This window comes from Vigna angularis, chromosome 9 (genome assembly GCF_016808095.1).
Source record: "Vigna angularis cultivar LongXiaoDou No.4 chromosome 9, ASM1680809v1, whole genome shotgun sequence".
Taxonomy (NCBI): domain Eukaryota; kingdom Viridiplantae; phylum Streptophyta; class Magnoliopsida; order Fabales; family Fabaceae; genus Vigna; species Vigna angularis.
The window spans coordinates 160,913-181,149 of record NC_068978.1 but is presented as its reverse complement, the minus strand read 5'-3'; the positions used below and the strand labels follow the sequence as shown (position 1 = coordinate 181,149).

At 33.0% G+C, this 20,237-nt stretch overlaps 1 protein-coding gene and 1 long non-coding RNA gene across 3 annotated transcripts; one reads left to right on the top strand and one right to left on the bottom strand.

Moving 5' to 3' along the window:
* Positions 1-273: 273 nt before the first annotated feature.
* Positions 274-4,596, top strand: LOC108320432 (uncharacterized). Its single transcript, XR_001831388.2, has 2 exons — positions 274-678; positions 4,341-4,596. It is a non-coding gene; the product is annotated as an uncharacterized LOC108320432 (long non-coding RNA).
* Positions 4,597-6,660: 2,064 nt separating this feature from the next.
* Positions 6,661-16,949, bottom strand: LOC108320596 (pyrophosphate-energized membrane proton pump 2). Of its 2 annotated transcripts, XM_052868435.1 has the most exons (16): positions 16,865-16,949; positions 16,700-16,775; positions 16,161-16,472; positions 15,816-16,019; positions 13,720-13,871; positions 13,491-13,638; positions 13,271-13,403; positions 12,669-12,841; positions 11,691-11,811; positions 11,402-11,589; positions 10,756-11,193; positions 10,510-10,674; positions 8,604-8,759; positions 8,407-8,518; positions 7,752-7,971; positions 6,661-6,956 (listed from the first exon to the last, which is right to left on the bottom strand). In XM_052868435.1, exons 3-16 carry the CDS (start codon positions 16,260-16,262, stop codon positions 6,857-6,859), a joined length of 2,412 nt encoding a protein of 803 aa, XP_052724395.1. In that variant the 5' UTR covers positions 16,263-16,472; positions 16,700-16,775; positions 16,865-16,949; the 3' UTR covers positions 6,661-6,856. The 2 variants fall into 2 exon arrangements, with proteins under 2 accessions (XP_052724395.1, XP_017407541.1); XM_017552052.2 differs by lacking the exon at positions 16,865-16,949 and having other exon boundaries at positions 16,700-16,851.
* Positions 16,950-20,237: the final 3,288 nt, after the last annotated feature.

Below are 20,237 nucleotides of genomic sequence, written 5' to 3'. Positions count from 1 at the left end.
TGAGACTTGGTTGTTAATGCCGTTTGAAATCTTAGAAGGTTTGTATGATTTATATTAAATTAATAAAGTATCATGAGGTTTAAATTGGTCATAACTTAGTATGATGAAGTAAATGTTTAGTGAATATGCCTAAGAGTGGTGAAAAATAAATAAAATAATAAATAATTAAGTTAAAATTGGAAATGTGTGAATTTATATACTTTATATATTTATTATATAGTTAATATATTAATGTATTTAGCTTTGGCTAGTGGTATATTTGTTGATTGTGTATGCACGGCTTGATGGACGCACCTTAGAACCTTGATGAGAACACAGGTGGGTTAATTTTACATATTTTCTTCTAAAGATCTTTTTGGATGCGTCAATAAATAAAATAAAATATAGAGGGCTGCTGCTAAGATGGGTCGGGGAGAGCGTTTTCGAGAAACAAGAGAGAAGATCAGAGAGGCGAAACCCACCCAATCTCATTCTTCTTCTTCTTCAATTTTTTCTCTCTTTTCTTCTTTAAAACCAAAAGCCCTTTTTAGTCCAGTTCTTCTTCTTCTTCAATTTTGTTTTTTCTCTTTCTCGGATGAAACCCTAGAACCGTGAACAATGAAGATTGGGGGTTGCCAAGAGTAGAGTTATTGTACGAATTGGTGAATTGAGAGGCCGCAGTAAGGACTTTGGATCAAGGTACGAGGAGTTGTTTAGTTGTGTGTGTTGAATGGTATGGTTCTCTCTATTTATTTGTGTTCACTCGAGTATTATATGATGGGAATTGAGTTATTAAATGTTCAGATGACTGGGAAGAGGTATTGAAGAATTGAGTATGAGAATTATGTTAAATTGATGTTTGAGTTGTATAGGGGTTAAGAAAAATGAGAGTTCTCCTCTGTTCGCTCTTTGGCGAGTAGTAAAATGTGATTATTCTTATGTTTCTTGATTCGTACCTTTTTCTATGGTTACTGTAATATTCGATATTATAAGGGTATGGTTTCTGTTAAAAGGAAAGAAGAACAGGATAGTTGTTTGGTAGAAACAAATATATAATGAGTTCTGTTTTCAATTTTATAAATCAAGAAGTTGGTATCTATGGTTTAATTAAAGATGGGCTGGAAAATTGATGTATGCTTTGTGGTGTTTAATATTTCTGAACTGGAATTGTGGTAGGAATCTTGAATGCGTTAGTTTAGATTTTCTTGTTATCTTTCCGTGTAATCTTCCACAATGGTATGTTGATGGATTCTGGTGTTCTAAGGGATGCTTTGGGTTGGTTGTGTTATAACTATAGCTATTTTATTTGAGCATATGGGTTGCGTGAATGGGTTTGGTGACTCTGTTCTGCATGAGTGAGACTAGTTCTTAGTGTAAATATGGAACAACAACTTGGATGAAGTAATTACTTGTTTTGTTGAGTTCAGTGATTTAAAATCTGATTGTTACTAGTTGAAGGAACCTAAGTGCATCACTGTAATCGGTATATACATGTTTTAGCTAATAGAATTAGGATGGTTGTCCTGTAAAACTTTAACTGCATACTCCATAAATACAATGTCTAGTAATGACGGGAAAACGTTGTGTACCTTGCTGTTTGGAACTTGTAAGGGTTAAGACTTTATGTGTTACTATGTTTAAGTTAATTAGAGTTCTTTAAGACTAATAATTAATGACATGTGGGTATACATCACGTGGAATATAAACTCAAACTGTTTGACATTGCCTATAGTCTTAGAATTTATTTTATTGTTGAAATAGTGTCATATGTGATTCAAATGATACCAGAAATACATGCTTGCTGTTATGAGGTGATTCGGTTGATTATAATTGGTTGTAAACTAAGCTAATACCGTGAGAATATATTTTGGTGTTGTGTGTGTCTTAGTACTGGTAGTATGTGTGTAGATTGTCAATTGATGTTATATAGTTTATAAAAATAAAAATAAAAATAAAATGAGGCACAATGTTATTTGAACTTATGTAAGAGTTCAGATTGTTAGGATATAATTATTCTTAAGTTGATAATGAATTACTAAACTGATTGGATATGTTTAGTTGGATGCTTGATAATGTATGATTAAACTTATCGTTGCCTGTTGAGATTTGGATTTGAGTTAGAGAGTTGGTGGATGTGGATAGAAGTTTAAATCTCTTTAATATTTATATTGTTTATGTTATATGGATGAAATTAATGGTTGACACGTTGAAGAATTCTCTTGGTATTGAGAGAATGAATTGTAGACTTTTGAAGACTTGATGATGTTGCTTAAGTACTAATTTAGAAAGTTAAATATAAGGATTAATTTGGTATTATTTGGTACTAATTTGAAGACTTGACACGTGTGTAAGGTAATTTGGTATTATTTGAAATTATCTTTAAATTCTGAAATTGGATCAACTGCTGAAGGTAATACTGCTATGTGGATTGAACAAACAATGTAATATGAACTTAAGGTAAGGATGTCATGATTGAATTCTGAATTAGCGTGTGAATTAGCATGTCATTATTGTACATGATTGAAATGTTAAGTTATTTAAATATTATATGCTATGAAACGTGTTAAAGTGAGAATGAAGGTATGTACTGATACAATTTTTTTTTTATTTAAATGATTAGTTTAGTTAAAATTAGTTAAACTTGTAAGTAATCGGCAATAGTATATTTTTTTAATCTGTTTTGGTAAGTGGTAAATAAGTCAAAGTTATGTCTGACATAGATTCTAGTATTTCAGAATTTAGGAAAAATTGGGATAAGGGTTTAGAGTAAACTATGATTATATATATATATATATATATATATATATATATATATATATATATATATATATATATATATAGTTATTTGTAATACGAAATATTCATTAAGTAAATATTAAGTTTCGGTATGTATTATTAAGTAGTTCAGATAATTGGTTAATGGTTTGTGATTGATTATGCTTGGGTTTCTGGAAATGAGGTATTAAAAAAAATGAAATTATTTGATCGTTAAATCTATATGGGACCTAAATGTGTGGAATTCGAGTGTATGTTTAATTGATACTTATCTTTGAAGTTGTGAGAGCTTAAATAGGTGTTTTGTGTAGACTTATGTATGGATATTATATAACACTTATTATTGTTATTATTTTTGGTTAGTAGTTGATGTCAAATAACAAGTTATTATGTTGGTAGTGAGTTACGAAGCAAGTTACCAAGTTATAGTATTTGCTAATATGGTTTTGATTGTCTTGAACAATTATGTTACTGTATTGATATATTCTGGATAATTAGATATTATTAGTCTAAATTATGAATTGGAATAAGTGTATGGATTGTATGTAAATCTTACTATAGGTGAATTTAGACCATTGCTGGTAAGTTTTAGGTAAACGTTAAGGGTGGGAATGTTATAATTATTGTTGTAATTATTGTTGTGGTTGGGTTTTAATTAATAATCGGTATGGGAAAATTAACATAGGAATTAAATATGTGTAGTGAAAGTTTGGTATTGCTTGAGTTTATCTGAGACAAAGTATTTTAAGTAGGTTCTGGACGTGAATTTTGAGATGGAGTTGGAGTATTTTTTTGGGAAAGGTTGAGGTTTTGAATGATATAAAATTGTGATAATTCATGTGATTAAACACATTACATTTTATGGTTCTTACAGTGCTAAGTCTCTAGAAAGTTCTAAAGGAAAATTTGTTACTTGTAAATGAAATGATTTGATGACTACAATTTCTTGCTATAAGCTTAACTAAACTATGATTGGTCGTCTGAATATGAAAATATTGGGATTGATGTATTGTTATGATAACAAACCGTCAGTTTTGGTTTCGGTGTACACTATTTAATGATTCTTTGGGTTCGTGGATACTGTTATATGATTGTAGTTGAATTGGAAATGTGTTTGGATTGTTAAATGATGTTAGAAGTATGAGTTATTGATGTTAATGTGTTAGTAAATTTATTTTGCCATATTATAATCCATATTGATACAGATGGTTGCAGTGGATCATGGATGTTGTGAAATTTCAGACCTGGAGACTTGTTTTAAAGACTGTTTTAATCATTATAATTATTGTTGTTATTAAATTCAATATTGTGTTTGAACCAATATTATTTTAGTATGGAACGTTAGGTATATTAAGATTAATGGTATGATGTATTCTAATAAAAGTGCTTGTAATGTGAAGTTAGTATAATGATGTACGATCATGGTAATGTAATTGGAGAATTGGTTGCTAGTTAATTAGTCCAAATATACAATGTTGATTAATATTGATGTAGTTGTCGGTACGTGTATATCTTGTTTTCTTAAAATGTTTAATTTATTGAATGCTTAACTCACCCATACAATTGTGTGTTTTGTCTTTGTGTAGAAGATTATTTTGAGAAGTGAGAGATGGGATAAAGCCTTAGGAAGATTTACAAGTGTCATGCATATTAAATGCATGTTTTTGAATTATTCTGTAGTTATATACTTTTTTCATATTTAATTACTGAGTTGTAAATATTATGAGTTGTAAATATTAAATAACCATAATGTGGAATATGAAAGAAATTTCTTTTATAGATTTTTGATAAATTAAAATAGAATGATTCTATTCATGATTATGTAAAGTTTAAATTTTTAAATGGTGTTCATGATAAGGGGCGTTAATATACACCCCTTTTACCCACTATATTTTTTTTATAGTCATTGTACACCTTTCTCCTACACTTGTTACATTTTTCTTATACCTTTCCTGCATCTAATCTATTACTTTCTTACAACTTTTTTATACTCTTTTTACATCATTTTTATTCTTTTCTTACAACTTTTTTATATTTTTCCTGCATTCTTTCTACAATATTTTAACATTTTTTGTACATATTTTTTATTCTCTTTCTACAACCTAATTCATATTTCTACATTCTTTCTAAAACCTAATTTACCATTTCTAACTTTTTTTTACACTTTTTCTACATACATCTTATAATTTTTCCACAATTTTTCTACACATTTCTTATATCAATTCTAGAACATTTTTACATTTTTTCTATACTTTTTCTACACACTTTGTACAACTTTCCTACATCGTTACTTTTTTCTTACACTCTTCCTACATTTATTCTATATCTTTCTTACATCTTTCTTAGAACCTTGTTACAGTTTTCTTAAACCATTCATACAATTTTCTTGTACTTTTTCTCCTTTCTTTGTACACCTTTTCTACACATTTTTGACACATTTCTTACAACCTAATGTCATTTCTACACTCTTTCCACATCATTCTTACAACCTTCCAACAACATTCTTACACACTTTTTATAACATTTTTATATTCTTTCTACACCTTTTATACATCATTTATACAACTCTTTTACCCTTTTTCTACACTCTTTTTCTACACTCTTTTTACACTCTTTGTGCAACTTTTCTCTACCCTTGCAACACTCTTCTCACACCCTTCCTACATCTATTATATATCTTTCTAACAATTTTCTTACAACATTCTTACACTCTTACGTAGTTTTTTAACCTATTCTTATATTTTCCCTACACATTTTCTATACACTTTTCCTACACTCTTCTCACTTCTTCTTACACTCTTTCTACAACATTTTTACACTCTTCCTACATCCTTTGTATATCCTTTCATACACTCTTTCTATGTCCTTTGTATACCTTTTCTATATCCTTCTTACATCCTTTGTACAACCTTCTTATACTCTTCTTATACCATTCTTACTCCCTTACTAAAACTTTCTTACACATTTTCTACGCCATTTCTATTTTCTAAATTTGAAACTCAACCCTAAACCGTAAACCCTAAATCATATGCCCTAAACAGTAAACCCTAAACCCTAAATAGTAAACCCTAAACCATAAACCCTAAACCATAAACACTAAACCCTAAATCTTAAACTCTAACCCCTAAACGCTAAATGTTAAACCTTAAACCCTAAATCATAAACCCTAAATGCTAAACCCTAGACCCTGAATTCTAAACCTTAAACTCTAAACTTAAACCCTAAACACTAAACCCTAAACCTTGTTGTTTATAGTGTCTTTTCATATTTACCTTTTTTCAATTTTCACAGTTTATGAAAATAATATTTATTAACATATAATATGAAAAACAAAAGAAACAAATGTGTAGAGAGAAATAGCGTCGTACCCCTACTTAGTAATCACATTTATTGTTTCATTAAATTTGACTTGAATTTCACATGAATTCGTCTGTGTATAATGTCATCATCATTTCCTCTGGGTACAATATTATATTAGAAAACATAACTCTTACTCAATTTTTGAGCAATTAAAGCAACTTATTAAGATAATTTGTTTTAAAACAAAAATCAAATTTAGTATTTATCTAAAAATTAAAAACAATTTCTAATAATTCAAGTTACAAAATTGCTTGTTAATCATTTATAGTGAGCCCAAACTAACTTAAAATTGGCATGGAGTGTGTAATCAGAGTGTTCAAGATTAGCAATACAAAAAGTTACCGTCAATAGTTTAAAGTAAAAAAAGTGTTGCGAAGTGACAAATTTGTTTGCAACATGGATGAACTAAAATGAAGTGTTTCGCAATGTAAAGCCTTAATTGGTTTTTAGGTACATTGTGATTCCTTAATTTAATTTAGCTGCGCTGGATTTGGATAACAGGTGAACATTATCTAATTTAAAAAGCCGAAGAATAATACGGGGGAATTTTTCTAAGCACTATTTTCTCCATATGTTCAGTCAACTAATATCTCTTATTCTGATAAGGACAAGAAAAATCATTGTGACTATTAATCAGGCTCATCGATGTACATCATAGATTCATACAACCTATCTCTATACTTTTCAAAATTAGCAAAATCAAATTGGCGCAACTATGCTTTTTCTGTGATATCAACATCTCTCACAGGAAGACTGGAGCCATTACCAGCGTAATCGTTGCCAGCATCTTTATAAGGACATGGATTGAAGGACCAGCTGTGTCTTTGAATGGATCTCCCACCCTGCCAAATTAGTCAAATTTCCAAACATGTAAATTATTAACCCAGCATAGAAACATTCACGAAAAGGCAAACACTATTACCAATTACGCTAGGCGGTGAAGACTTGTTAAAAGGAACAATAGTTGCAGTACATCATATCTTCCATTAATTTCCAAAAACAAACTAGATAGTGTCCCAGTTTACATCGACAACCAGACAACAAGATAAAAATTGTAGGAAAAGCATTGTTCATGCTATCTCCTATGCTTTTTATCCAAAGGGTATATAGTTAAGGTTTAGGTTGGTGGTTGAGAAGGACTTGAAGCAAGAACAAAGTAAAAAATATAGCTCCAAGGTTAGTGCAGGCAATGATACTAAAGGAGCTTGTCAAAACGGTGAGAATGGATTTGCAGCAGTGGCTTGGCATGGCTGCAACTAGGGGAAAACATTACCATGTGCAACATAATGATTGGGTGAAGATATGAGGTGGTGTTAATGAAAGGGGCAGCATAAGGAATAGGATGAAACTGTTCTGGTAATCAACAACACATGGAGGCCACAGGTCGGGGTCACAATGGCAGTCATGGCATTGCAATACACACATTATAAGCACAATAACCGTTGCTGCTAGATAAAACAGAAAAAAAAAGAGCTCCGAGTATACTTATAATCAACACCAACCATATTGAATGGCTGAATAAAAGACTTTACAAGAAACTACAAACCACATTCCACATATAAGGAAACAAAAACCTATTTATTACTTCAAGGGAATAGAGAACCCAACTAAAGTGGCATAAGCTAAAAGTAACTTACGTATCTCCTGTTACGGCTGCTTTGTGAGCTTCACTTCCCTTCCCTCCAAGAGCTCCAGTCTCAATGTACTTCTTTGCATTATCCCAGGCACCACCAGCTGTGTTCAGAAAAAGTGCCATAAGAATACCAGTCACTGTTGCAAACATGAGCAAAGCAGCCACCACTTTAGCCCCGAGTAAAGGTTGCCCTGTATAGTAGCCCAAAATTCGGAATACAAAACCTGCATGTAATGGAAAGATATAATATAGTAAAGTCTGCGTGGCATAAAAAATATTTCATATCATATAAATATAAGAATAACGTATCACTAAACAGGTCATCTCAAAAAGGCAAAAGATCAAACAGACAGCTGATTCCCAGGGTGTTTTTTTTTTTTTTTTATAAAGTTTGCACCAGAATTTTTCGCAAAGATAGAATTTGAGAGATGAGGGGCTCGGGGAATAATTACTTACTACTATCAACAAACTAATGCAACAATTAAAGATATAAGGGAGGCAGAACTCAATCGGAAAACAAGTTCATGCGATCAAAAGCCTATCCAGCAATTATGTTGGTCACATGATTATAAAACAAGAAAATTAGCATAACTGTTTCCATTCTACCCAGCTTTCACTAATGATCATATATGTGCAAACATAATTAAAACTTAACGCACCGACTACGATAGGTGAAATGATTGCCAAAGCACCAGGTTTTATCATCTCTCTTAATGATGCAGATGCTACAATAGCAACACAGCGACCATAATCTGGTTTTTCCTTGTAATCCTGTCGAAAGTATAAACAACAAAAAAAGAGAGATTATCAAAACTTAATTGAGATACAAAATATTACATTACAAACATAAACTCACCATTATACCGGGCCTCTCAATGAACTGCCTTCTCACTTCATTAACAACCTCTTGTGCAGTCCTGCCAACTGCAGAACAGGCCCAAGCACTAAAGACAAATATAAGCATGGAACCTAGCAAACCACCAACGAAAACTTCGGGAATTGCAATATCAACCTGTAACTCAATCACAAGTTGCACTTAGAAGAACCAATGATGAGACAAAGTAATAAAAATAATAATATAATAATCAGGGTCGTGACTTCAATATGTTCAGTCCCTAAAAATGCACGTGTTTTGGTTTTAGTATATGCATCTTTAATCTTTCAAACCAGACATTATAAAGGCAATTTCTTCCCAATGCAGCAAATAATTAAATTTACATCTAGCTTGAACATTTTATTCTTGTTGGACATATTCAATCTATGTTGGAATAGAAGTAGTGTTGTGGATGATATCAATTGTCCTATGAAGCAAGTGGACCAAGTTACAATCAAAGTGTGACCCTTGGGCGGTTACACTAGAAAGAGTTTACCCTAACTATTAGTTATAACTTTTGACTTAATAATAAATTCTTAATCCAACAATTGGAAAGAGGGTCAAGATTTCGAGTTTGGTTCCTAACGGAGAGGGGGAGATTGTTGTTGGTGGCATCAATAGTCAAGCGGAGGTTGGGTGAATCAAGTTACAATCAAATCAGGATCATAGGTCATTATGCTCTTAGGTAAAAAGAGTTGCACTCTGAGTATCAACTATAGCTTTTGGCCTAGTATTAAGCATTCAATCCAACATGTAGTAAAGTGTAGCAACGTTTTCTCTTAGAATCTATTTAAGTAGCTTTGAACCAAAAATTTAGAAGAATGGAATGGACAGAATTGGACTAGAGGCTGAGAGACACCACTGCAGTGGGATGACAAATGGAAAGCTGAGGTGAAAGGAACTGGCAGGAAATACAGGGCCCAAGAATAGCCGTGTAGCATAATTTCAGCATGTGAAGCATGCAGGCATTAGATACATATCTTGAAGTTCTACCGAAGTTTCGAAGGAGTTGATCTTAAAATACATTTGATGAATTTGGTACTATATTTTCCTACTGTTCTCATCATATTTTTCTTCTCTCCAAAATTCCAAGATTTCAAGGAAGAATGAAGCCAGGAAAAACAAAGATCCAACTTGTCACGTTCTAATGTTTTTTCTAAAATATCAGGGACAAAAGATTCAAGTTACAATATGTGTGGGTACTGAAGAATAACTTTTTTAAAAGTTTCTAAATACTTGTGTCAGGCCTCACAAATTAATCATGCTAATCGAAATTGTCATACGTCATGAGTTTGGAAGACATAAAACAAAAGGAATAAGGAAGAAAGAGTGGGGGAATTGAGGAGTGAGAGGTAGTCATCCTTAGGAGCAAGACCTTTTATGTACTGCCCCCACATAAGGCAACACTAACATTTTTTCTATAACAGGTGCTGTCCCCAACTTTCTCTCTAATGCATTAATTTCTAATTGTGTCTTTTATACCTCCACTTTTCTACCACAAAACACTCATCTATGCTATTTAAGTTTATTCTCTCATTGGATATTTTACCAAACAACATTTAGTGCCATACAACATTTCAAGTCTATATATTCATGAAGTACAATTTTCCCTTAAACTTAAGCAATACCTTAATTCCAAATAACACTCGAAGGACTTCTGTCCTCCATTCTGCCCCTCTTGGTTCCTAGAGTTTATGCCACTCTATTTCTATATTGTTTAGTATGATGGACTTAGGATACCTAAAACATGTTATTTGTGGTATGGTATGCTATGGTCTCCAACTTTCATCTGTAAGCTAGGAACCCACCCCAAACGCACAAAAAGAACTGCATGAAATATAATAAGGACAAATTTATACGTCATTAGCTAGGAGCTAGTCCTGCACACCTGTTTAAAAGGTTCATGAGCAAAAGCAGAAACTTCGTCCATATAAGCACTAAACAAAAGGAAAGATGCAAGAGCAGCAGAACCAATAGCAAAGCCTTTGGTGGTAGCTTTGGTCGTGTTTCCTACAGCATCAAGGACATCCGTTATCTCTCGGACACTTTCAGGCTGAAAACAGGTTGACTGTCAGTACGCATGACATGAGAAATCTCATAACACAATGGACCATATTATTCTGGCAATAACTACCTGCTGACTCATCTCCACAATTCCTCCTGCATTATCGGCTATTGGGCCAAACATATCCATAGTAAGAATATAGGCAGCAGTGCTTAGCATTCCCATCGTTGCCACAGCAGTGCCAAACAACCCACCAGTTGGGGTTCCCGATTCGTCTACTAGTCCAGAGGTCTGACCCAGCCAGAAAGCTGAGATAATTGACACACTGATGACAAGGACAGGAAGAGCAGTAGATTCCAGACCCAAACTGACTCCAGCAATTATATTAGTCCCATGGCCAGTGGAGCTGGAAAGGGCTAATATGCGTACAGGCTCATGCTTGTAGTCAGTATAATACTTGGCAATCCAGACATAAATGTATGCAGTGATAATACCAATCAACCCACACAAGGCAAAATTGAACCATGCTGAAGGTGCTTGATCAGTGTAAAGTAACCAGCGGGTAGACTGCAAAAGTAATTCAATTTAAAAAATTAGGCAGAAAATAACCTGTGAACAAAATTTTGAAAAAGGATGAGGTACGTTGTTTTAGTCATAATTGGCAAAGAGATTTCATTGTCAAATAATTACCGCAATTGGAACATTGAATGTTTGGCCAATCTAGGAAATATAAAAAAGTCAAATTAAAAGAACACAAATGAAGAGTAACTATTACCAAACCAAATGCCAGAACAGCTAAGACTATCGTAAAAGAATATCCCTTTTGAAGAATTGTCATCGGATCCTCCACCGGAGCCATTAATCCAGTTTCACGTGTTCCCCGAATAGAAAATATTCCAACTGATGATACCACCAAATCGAAGGAATGAACAACAAGAGGAAACAAGATGAAGCCCGATGGATCTGAATCAAAAGTGAAAACATCATAATGGATGGGCACGCATACAAATAATAGATCAGAAGTAAGAAAGAAAGGGACACAATAGAGCAACTCAAGTATTTGCCTGCAATTTTACAACGTTGGGCCATTGTTCCACCAAGTATCATGGCACTGATTATTTCAGCGGCAATACTTTCAAAGAGATCAGCACCTCGAGCAGCACAATCTCCCACATTGTCACCAACCTTGAAATCAAAACAAAACCAATATGGTACCGATGGAAGCACAAGTTCAGAAAAAAGTATAGGCAGAAACAAACAAAAGCACAAGTCAGGGAAATTATAAACATTAAACAGTTCTTCTCATTGATCTTATGTAACTTTTGCAAATATCAATCAATTTTACAAAAGATAAAAATATAAATCCAGTGTGTTTACCAGTTAATAATGTTTTTCATAACAATATTTTCTTTATTCTCTTACAGGCAAGGCTCAAAGCTAAATATTATAGTCAAAAGATCAATGCACTTTGTGCTCTATCCAATAGGTTGGAAAACAAAAAATGATAATAAAATTTGGAGAATCTCACAAGTCTCTGCCAAATTAAACATAAATGCAAAATATTCAGAAACTTCAAATCAGGGAACACCCTCAATTGGTTCAGTTATACAGTTGACTCATGGATGGTAAATTACATTTTTGTGTTTCAATCTCATATAGTGGGATGAGGCTTTTGTTGTGTTTCCACCTTTAAATAGAACCATAACAAATATTGATGTAATTAAAAAATGAATCATGGAAAGCAGACATACTTCTCAAGTTACGTATAAAGATATAATATTATTCCAAAATCATTTCCACAAACTCTCCTGCATTTCAAAGAACATTAACAGAGTGTTTGATTTCAGTTAGAAACCCTAACACAAATGTTCAACTCAATCCTTCCTCTCACATGTCTTTCCATTAAACTGACTTGGAATGTGCACAAGCAAACAACAAATCAAACACACATTAAGTAGTAATGTAACACCCAGATGAAACAACCAACAAATTTTAATGCATAGACTCATCGAAACAAATTAAATAAAATTAAAAACAATTACCAGATCAGCAATAACAGCAGGATTCCTAGGGTCATCTTCAGGTATTCCCTGTTCTACTTTTCCAACAAGGTCTGCTCCAACATCAGCTGCTTTTGTGTATATTCCACCACCCAACTGAGCAAATAGAGCAACAAAGGAAGCACCAAATCCATATCCAACTAGAAGAAGAGGTACTGAGGAAAAACAAAAATGTTAAAAGAAACACCAATTAGAGAGAGAATAGGTGAGATAATGGACAAAAAATTAATCATGCCATAGTGAGACAGACAATCAATACACCTTAATAATTGTGGGAATATAAGCTAAAACTTATTTCAGTCAATTTAATTATTGGCCTTTAGCTCAATTTGAGTCAAGTGGAAACATTTAATGAGAAATTATATGAGGAACCATTTATGACCTCAATCAAACCTCCCCCAAGTTCACCACCTTGGTTCTCTTTTTTATTCAGTTTACAAATGAACATAAAACCTCACCAAATTATAAACATGGAAAACTAGCTTGAAAAGAGCACCATGTATGTTGAACAATAACAATATTGAAATTTCAAACTTTAAAAAATATTCTATGATGACAAGTTAGGGGGAGAAGTCCACACTTACAATCAGTAACCTTCATTGAACCAGGTGAGTCCACTCCCAACCAAACATAAAATGTGGCATAAAGGACTGCTATACCTATTACAGCCATACCGACAACAATGAGGGCAGATAAACCACCTGCACGAGTAGCTACCTGTACAAACTCCTTCAAGTTAAAACACGAATAGTGAACTGTTCACAGTTTTCACAGAGACTGATAATGAACTAATGATGGTTTAACCTGCAATGCTTCTCTTGCAGACCGTCTTGCAGCACTAGAAACTCTGACATTGGCACGAACTGACACCCACATCCCTACATATCCAGCAATACCCGAACAAAGGGCACCTAAAAGGAAAGCAGCTACAGTGATGTATGCAGAAGTTGACCTGAAACAGGATGACTATGACTGATAAGAACAAGTAAACAGTACTAAAAGTATTCACAGCATATATACTTTATGACATCACCTCCCCAGGCCAGAAGATTCCTGTTGAGGAGTTGTACTGCGAAACAAATATATGCATAGAATAACAACAGCAAGCAATATGGCCATCTTGGATATGCTACTATACTGGGTCTTGAAAAATCCTTCAGCTCCATCTCGTATAGCATCTGCTATCTAGAAAGCAATATGATAAGCTCAGGACAAGAAAACAAGGGTTCATGGTGATGCGATCCAACTGTCAATCAGTCATCATAAAAGGCACTAAGATGTATAATAACTTAAACACTCAGACTATTTTCGTCAATTGAAAAAATTGGTTCAACAAATCAAGCTCAGTGCATGAAAGCATATTAACAAAAGGTTCCATTGCTAGAATTATATTCATAAGAAAATCTCTTGGTACGTTTTATATTTGAAGATATGCAAACAAGAAATTTAACAAGCCCTACCTGTGTCTAGGTTTATATTTCCCCCATTATGATTAAAAGGAAAGGAAAATTTCTTGGAGGTTGGATGATAGTTTCTTGTCCTCCCCACAAAAAGGAGAAAATAGAACTAAATAAATGTTCACAAAAAACTAAATATTTGCATGCTCTCACTTCTGAAGTTTTTTTTATCAAATGTAAAGGCAAAGAGAAAAAAAACAATATTCATTAACAATAATTTTGTAATCAACCAAAGGTTCAACGAAAAATTTGGTCCCTAGACTTGACACTGCTTTTCACCTTAGTCTTCACAAAAAAGTACCTTTGCATTTTCGTCTCTACATAAATTATTCACAAATTGATTCCCACCATTTGCTAAAGTTATAAACAGTGTTAGAATTGTTCATGTAGGGACCACATTGAAAAAAATTAAGCCGGGTGTAGAACCCAAACTGTAAAATTTTTTTCTTGCATAGTTCAGGGCTACTTCATCATGGTTAAGAAAAATGCAGGAATCACTGTTCCATAATGATTTGATGGGGATCAATACTACAGAGCTCTACAAATCTATATAAACAAGGAAAGTAAGAAGAGAGACTAGGGATGTGGCCTAAGAGTTGTTTCCTTTGATGTTGACACGCCAACAATAAAGCAGTATCTCACTAAGTGAGGTTGGCCACATTGATCAGCCCAAACCATTAGGCTCTATTATAAAGCAATTTTTCACTAAAATTATTTACACCTTCTTTTGTCCTAAGATTTTGTTGTCTTTTTTAATGGTTTTTACTAAAAGACCAAACAAAGGATACACCAGTAGCCATTATAATCAGGCTATCTGTCATATGATCCTCTTTTCTCACTATAGTCTCAATTGGTATTCTTCTCACATGACCAATCCAACATAGGCAAGCTTTAATCATTACTACTCTATACGTGCTACTCTATTTCATGCCCTCCAATCCAAATCAAATTAACATTCTAACCTTATAAAAGTGAAACAATAATCACCAAAAAGTGCTATTTCACACACATATGCTTTCCCCCTAAGGAGTATATTTTTCAACAAGAATCACACACAGGGTAGACTGATACAATATAAACTTCCAGTAAAAGATCCTCACCTGTATGAAAGGGTACAAACGATGTGGCAATATCATTTCATCTCAACCTCTCGTATGGAACTCGGTTCTTAGAATTTTGGCTCACATTGGCCATATCTCGGGCCAGAGTGAGATTTCAACACACCCTTTCGTGACAACACTGGACATTTGTAGCACGGACATATGCAGGTAGCCCAATGACCATACACCCATATGCTTAGGAATATATATCTAGAGCACAAACAAATGAAGGTGGTCCAATATTGGGTTTAAATACCATCTTAGAATTTGTGTTTAGGACCTAGCTGAATCCCACATAACTGAGTAGTAAGATGAAAACCACCCAAACTGTAAAAGGACTTCGTAGTTCTATCAATAATCTATGTATGATTTTGACAACGGTAATCAACCTCATCCTCTTTCATAGGACTCACAGCAATAAACTCGTTTTTCAACCACAGAGAAATAGTTGATTATTGAGAAAACCCCTATTGTAATATTGATCTCCTAAAACCAAATTGCTGATTTTAAGAATGCTTAGAGAAGATGGACAACACGTTAGAGATTGCACTAATTATAGGAAATAGATTTACCTGAACCATTTCAGGAGGTCCCTCATCTTTTGCGAGCACCCACTTTGTAAGATAAATGGCAACAAGGAAACTGAGAATGCAAACAGAGATGACAAACACTATAATTGGAGAGGTACAGGCTCCCACGTAAAAGATAGCACCCAGCCCAAGGAGCAAAATAACGAACAGGACACGAACATTTATACTGAGCAGAATCCGAAATATCTGCAGAAAAGTGTGAAACAGGAATGAACATTTGATAAGTTGCAGAAAGTTCAGGGGAAGGGGAATGATCTCGAGATACACAGATAGATATATAATTAAGCAATGAGTATTTTGTTATATTGTTATAGTTTAGGAACGAACCAGAGGGGTGTAAGGTTTAGTGCGCATGTTTGGGAAAACTCTGGGCTTGTCCGGGTAAGCCCCCAGACCCAAAGTACCGCTCTCCATGTCATTTTCCATCATTATGGAATGGGTGGAACTCACCCTCCGCGCTACAGAATAAGGGTTGTACTCACCACCTACTTGGGGCAAGTCAGCCCCTGAACCCGGTCGCTGAATTTTGAATTGCCTTTTCAAACACCCAAACAACAATTTACGCTTCTTTAGGGAATCAAACTGCAACGCCTTCCTTCTCGCTCCTCTCCGCAGCCGCAACAGGAGTTAGTGCTGAGACTGCCCAAAATTAATGACAAAAAATCATTTATCATACATTTGAATGAATAATGCAGCAAATGATACTGCATCAGTGCCTAACTAACTAACAAAAATGGATGTAGATCCCATCCAAATGCTTATGCTTGGATTCGATTTAGCATTGAATTAGAATAGATCCGCATCGTCGTCTGGAATGGGATCTGAGTGAAATCGTAAATTGAAATCGCAGATCTGATATAGCTTACGAATTGTTTGTGGTGAAGAATTGGTCGCAATTGCTGTCACAGGCACCGAGCGGAATTTCTTCCTCTTTACCTTTGTCTGAAGGAGAAATGCATGTGAGAGAAAACACACTAACAATGAATCAATTAAATTAAATCAAAACAAATAAAATATAATACTATACTAACTATTTCTATTTCACGTTCGTCCTTCTCCTTTTCATTCTTACATTTCTTAATTTACATATATAAGCCACTCTCTTCTTAACTTGTCAGACACATCCAATAACATTACGACATCTCATCTTAACTGCATTCTAATTGGCTACTTACTCATGTCATTTCCTTCCCTCTAACTACTAATGAATATTAATATTAATAGTTAATACATACTCCCACAATTTAGCCATTCTTTTAAACATTTGTATATCTATTTAAATCTTATTTTTAAAATTCAAAACTAATATTAATTGTTTCATTTTTAATATTTATATTCTTAAACTGTACTTAATGAAAACGGAAAGAGTGTCCTTTGGCATTTTTAACTTTTGTCATGCTTATATTAATAAATACCAACTCATTACCAAAAATCAAGAGACAAGTGTATCTGTAATAAAAATAAATATTGTATTGAAAAATAAACAGTTTTTTTTGGTGGTATTTCATCGTATTCATTAAAATTATATAAATAATCACGTTTCTCATATATGTTATTCATTTTTTGTATATTTATTATTTTCGTCCCCTTTTAAGAAAAAATATTATTTAGAATTTGAAAAGAATAAAATCAATGATGTTAAATAAATTAAGAAAAAAATATAATTTTTATTTTTAAATATAAATAGCTAATTAATGGTAATATTCTTTGATGAGATATTGTTCGACTTTTATGATGTAATTTTTAAAAAAATAAAGTAAATATATTTTAGTTTTCATGCACTAGATTATATATACATATATATATTGATATTATTATGATTTGATTTTATTAGATATGAAATATGAAATATATTTAGAGAAATATTCGTACATGAAAATGGATATAAAAAGTAAATGTAACAACATAAAAAAAAGTGTATTAAAAGTATCTAAACAATAAGACTCACATATTTTAATATTAAAAATTTAAATATGTATAAATAGAATTTGAGTGAATTTTATTATTTAAAACATATATTTTTTTTCTAAAATATGTTATTTAAGAGTTTTTTATCATTTCTTTAAACTTTATCATCCATTGTTTATATGTTTGAATATCAAAGAGCGTCTAAGACGAGGTCTTCAAATATATCTGATCAGTTCTTGCAAAAGAGGAAGTTAATTTCCGCCATTTTTTCTAGTTTGAGCATCTTTCCCTTCTGCATGTGAGATATTGTCCCTTGCATATGTCATGAGTCTTTTATAAGATTCTTTATTTACCAATAGTATTAACAATATGTTCTCTTTACCAATAGTATTAACAATATGTTCTCATCATGATTTTGTGGTTTTTAAGAGCAAACAAAGTTCCTTAAGCTTATGGAATTGTCCTAGTACTTATAGTGCAATTTGGTCCTTTAAAATATAAGGAAAGCCAACTACCACTTTTTAATGTTGTTTATGATTTATTATATTATAATGCATGTTTAATAATTTAGTTTGACATTAATAATAGTACGTGGAGTTGTTATTTTTGTTGTTGTTGGACGTGTGTTTGTTTTGGTTGAAGTTGGCGTTAAGTTGAGGAATTTAGAATCTAACACGTAAACCTGTTTTAGAATCATGTATGAATCATGAATATCAATTTGGTCATTTGAATAGGTCTTTCGTTCATCAATTTGCAATGTTGAAATTTTTGTTTTCTGGTATTGGCATTGAGCGGCCCTGATGTGGCACTGAGCGCAAACTTTGCAATGAGGGTTTGGGAGCATTTAAGCTCCAAACCACTAAGCGCTAGGTTTGTGTCATTCAGCAAACAAAAGTGTGGATGGTCTAGCATTGAGCGATGATAGGGTATAGTTAACCGCTAGCTACCACTACAGGTTGGGAGATATTTTCTCAATTTTTCGCTGAGCGACAAAAGTGTCTCGTTGAGCGAGCAAAAGTGCAAGAACTTTTGTGTTGAGCGTTAATCTGAGCATCAACGTGTTGTTTTGTGATTTTCTGATATTTGCTTATCTGAAGTGGTTTTCCATGGATGCTACATATGTTTAGTGTGAATTTTTTATGCCTTGTGAATTATATTATGATTGTATGTATGTATCAAGTATGTGATGAATAGAATTTTAAGGAGAAATTTTGTGATGTGGTAAAGCTTTATGCATGCATTGACACATAGTAGAATGAGTCATGTGGTGAGAGTGGATGAAGGTCTTAGTCTATGGACACTAGTTTGGATACTAAGCGCGAAGGAGACTAACCTTGTAGGTGATAAGGAGACAACCCTTTTTTTTATGGCTCTGTAGAGTATAAATACTACTACAAGTGAACACCTACGTTGAAACCCTATGTTAAAAACATGTATCCGGATAATTGAGTCGGTGTCAATTATTTGTGTGGAGTATGAATTTGCGATATGTGTTAACCAGCATAGTTGATAAACTTGTACATTATGAATGTTTAACAACGCATAGTTGATAAACTTGTACATTGTGAATGTGTTATATTCTAAAATTTTAGTACATCAACTTACTCTTCTATTTGTGTATTTTTGTTATGTTGGTTTTCTTGTTTGCAGTGAACACCTTAATGGAGTGAGTAGATGAGAGTGTTATGTCAAATAGGTTCTAGGTAATGATGGAGCTGAAACATAAAGTAGGAAAATGTTCTTTTATTTCTAAACTGTTTTGAAAGATCACATTACATTCTTAATTTTAGAGTAATGACAGTCTTGGTATCATAAGACTTAATATATATATATATATATATATATATATATATATATATATATATATATATATATATATATATATATATATATATATATATATATATTAGGAGGTGAGTTTTTAAGCCTAACTCAACCCCACAAAACCGGCTTTTAAGGTGAGGTTTGCACCTCACTTATAGATTATATTTTGGCTTTATCTTTAGTCGATATGAGACTTCCAGCACATCCCCTTCACGCCGAGGTATAGACATCTCGTGTGTGATAGTAGAAATTGGGTGGTCCGATAACGGCCCGATAGCGGGTGGAATAGAAGAATAGAATGCCCACATAGAACTTGCTAGGATAGGCTCTAACCATGGCTCTGATACCATATTAGGAGGTGGGTTTTTAAGCCTAACTCAACTCCACAAAATCGGCTTTTAAGGTGAGGTTTGCACCTCACTTATAGATTATATTTTGGCTTTATCTCTAGTCGATGTGAGACTTTCAACAATATATATAATGTTATAGTTATATTTTAGGAGAACTATAATAGCATATTATATGTATTTCTCTGAGTATGTGTTCTTCATATTATATGTGTGATGATTTATTTAGTAGTTAAACTCTATTAAAATGAAAATTATAGTAAGAAATAAAAAAAATACATGTAATTTTAAAGGGAAATTAATTGGAGAAAAATATTTGGAGAAA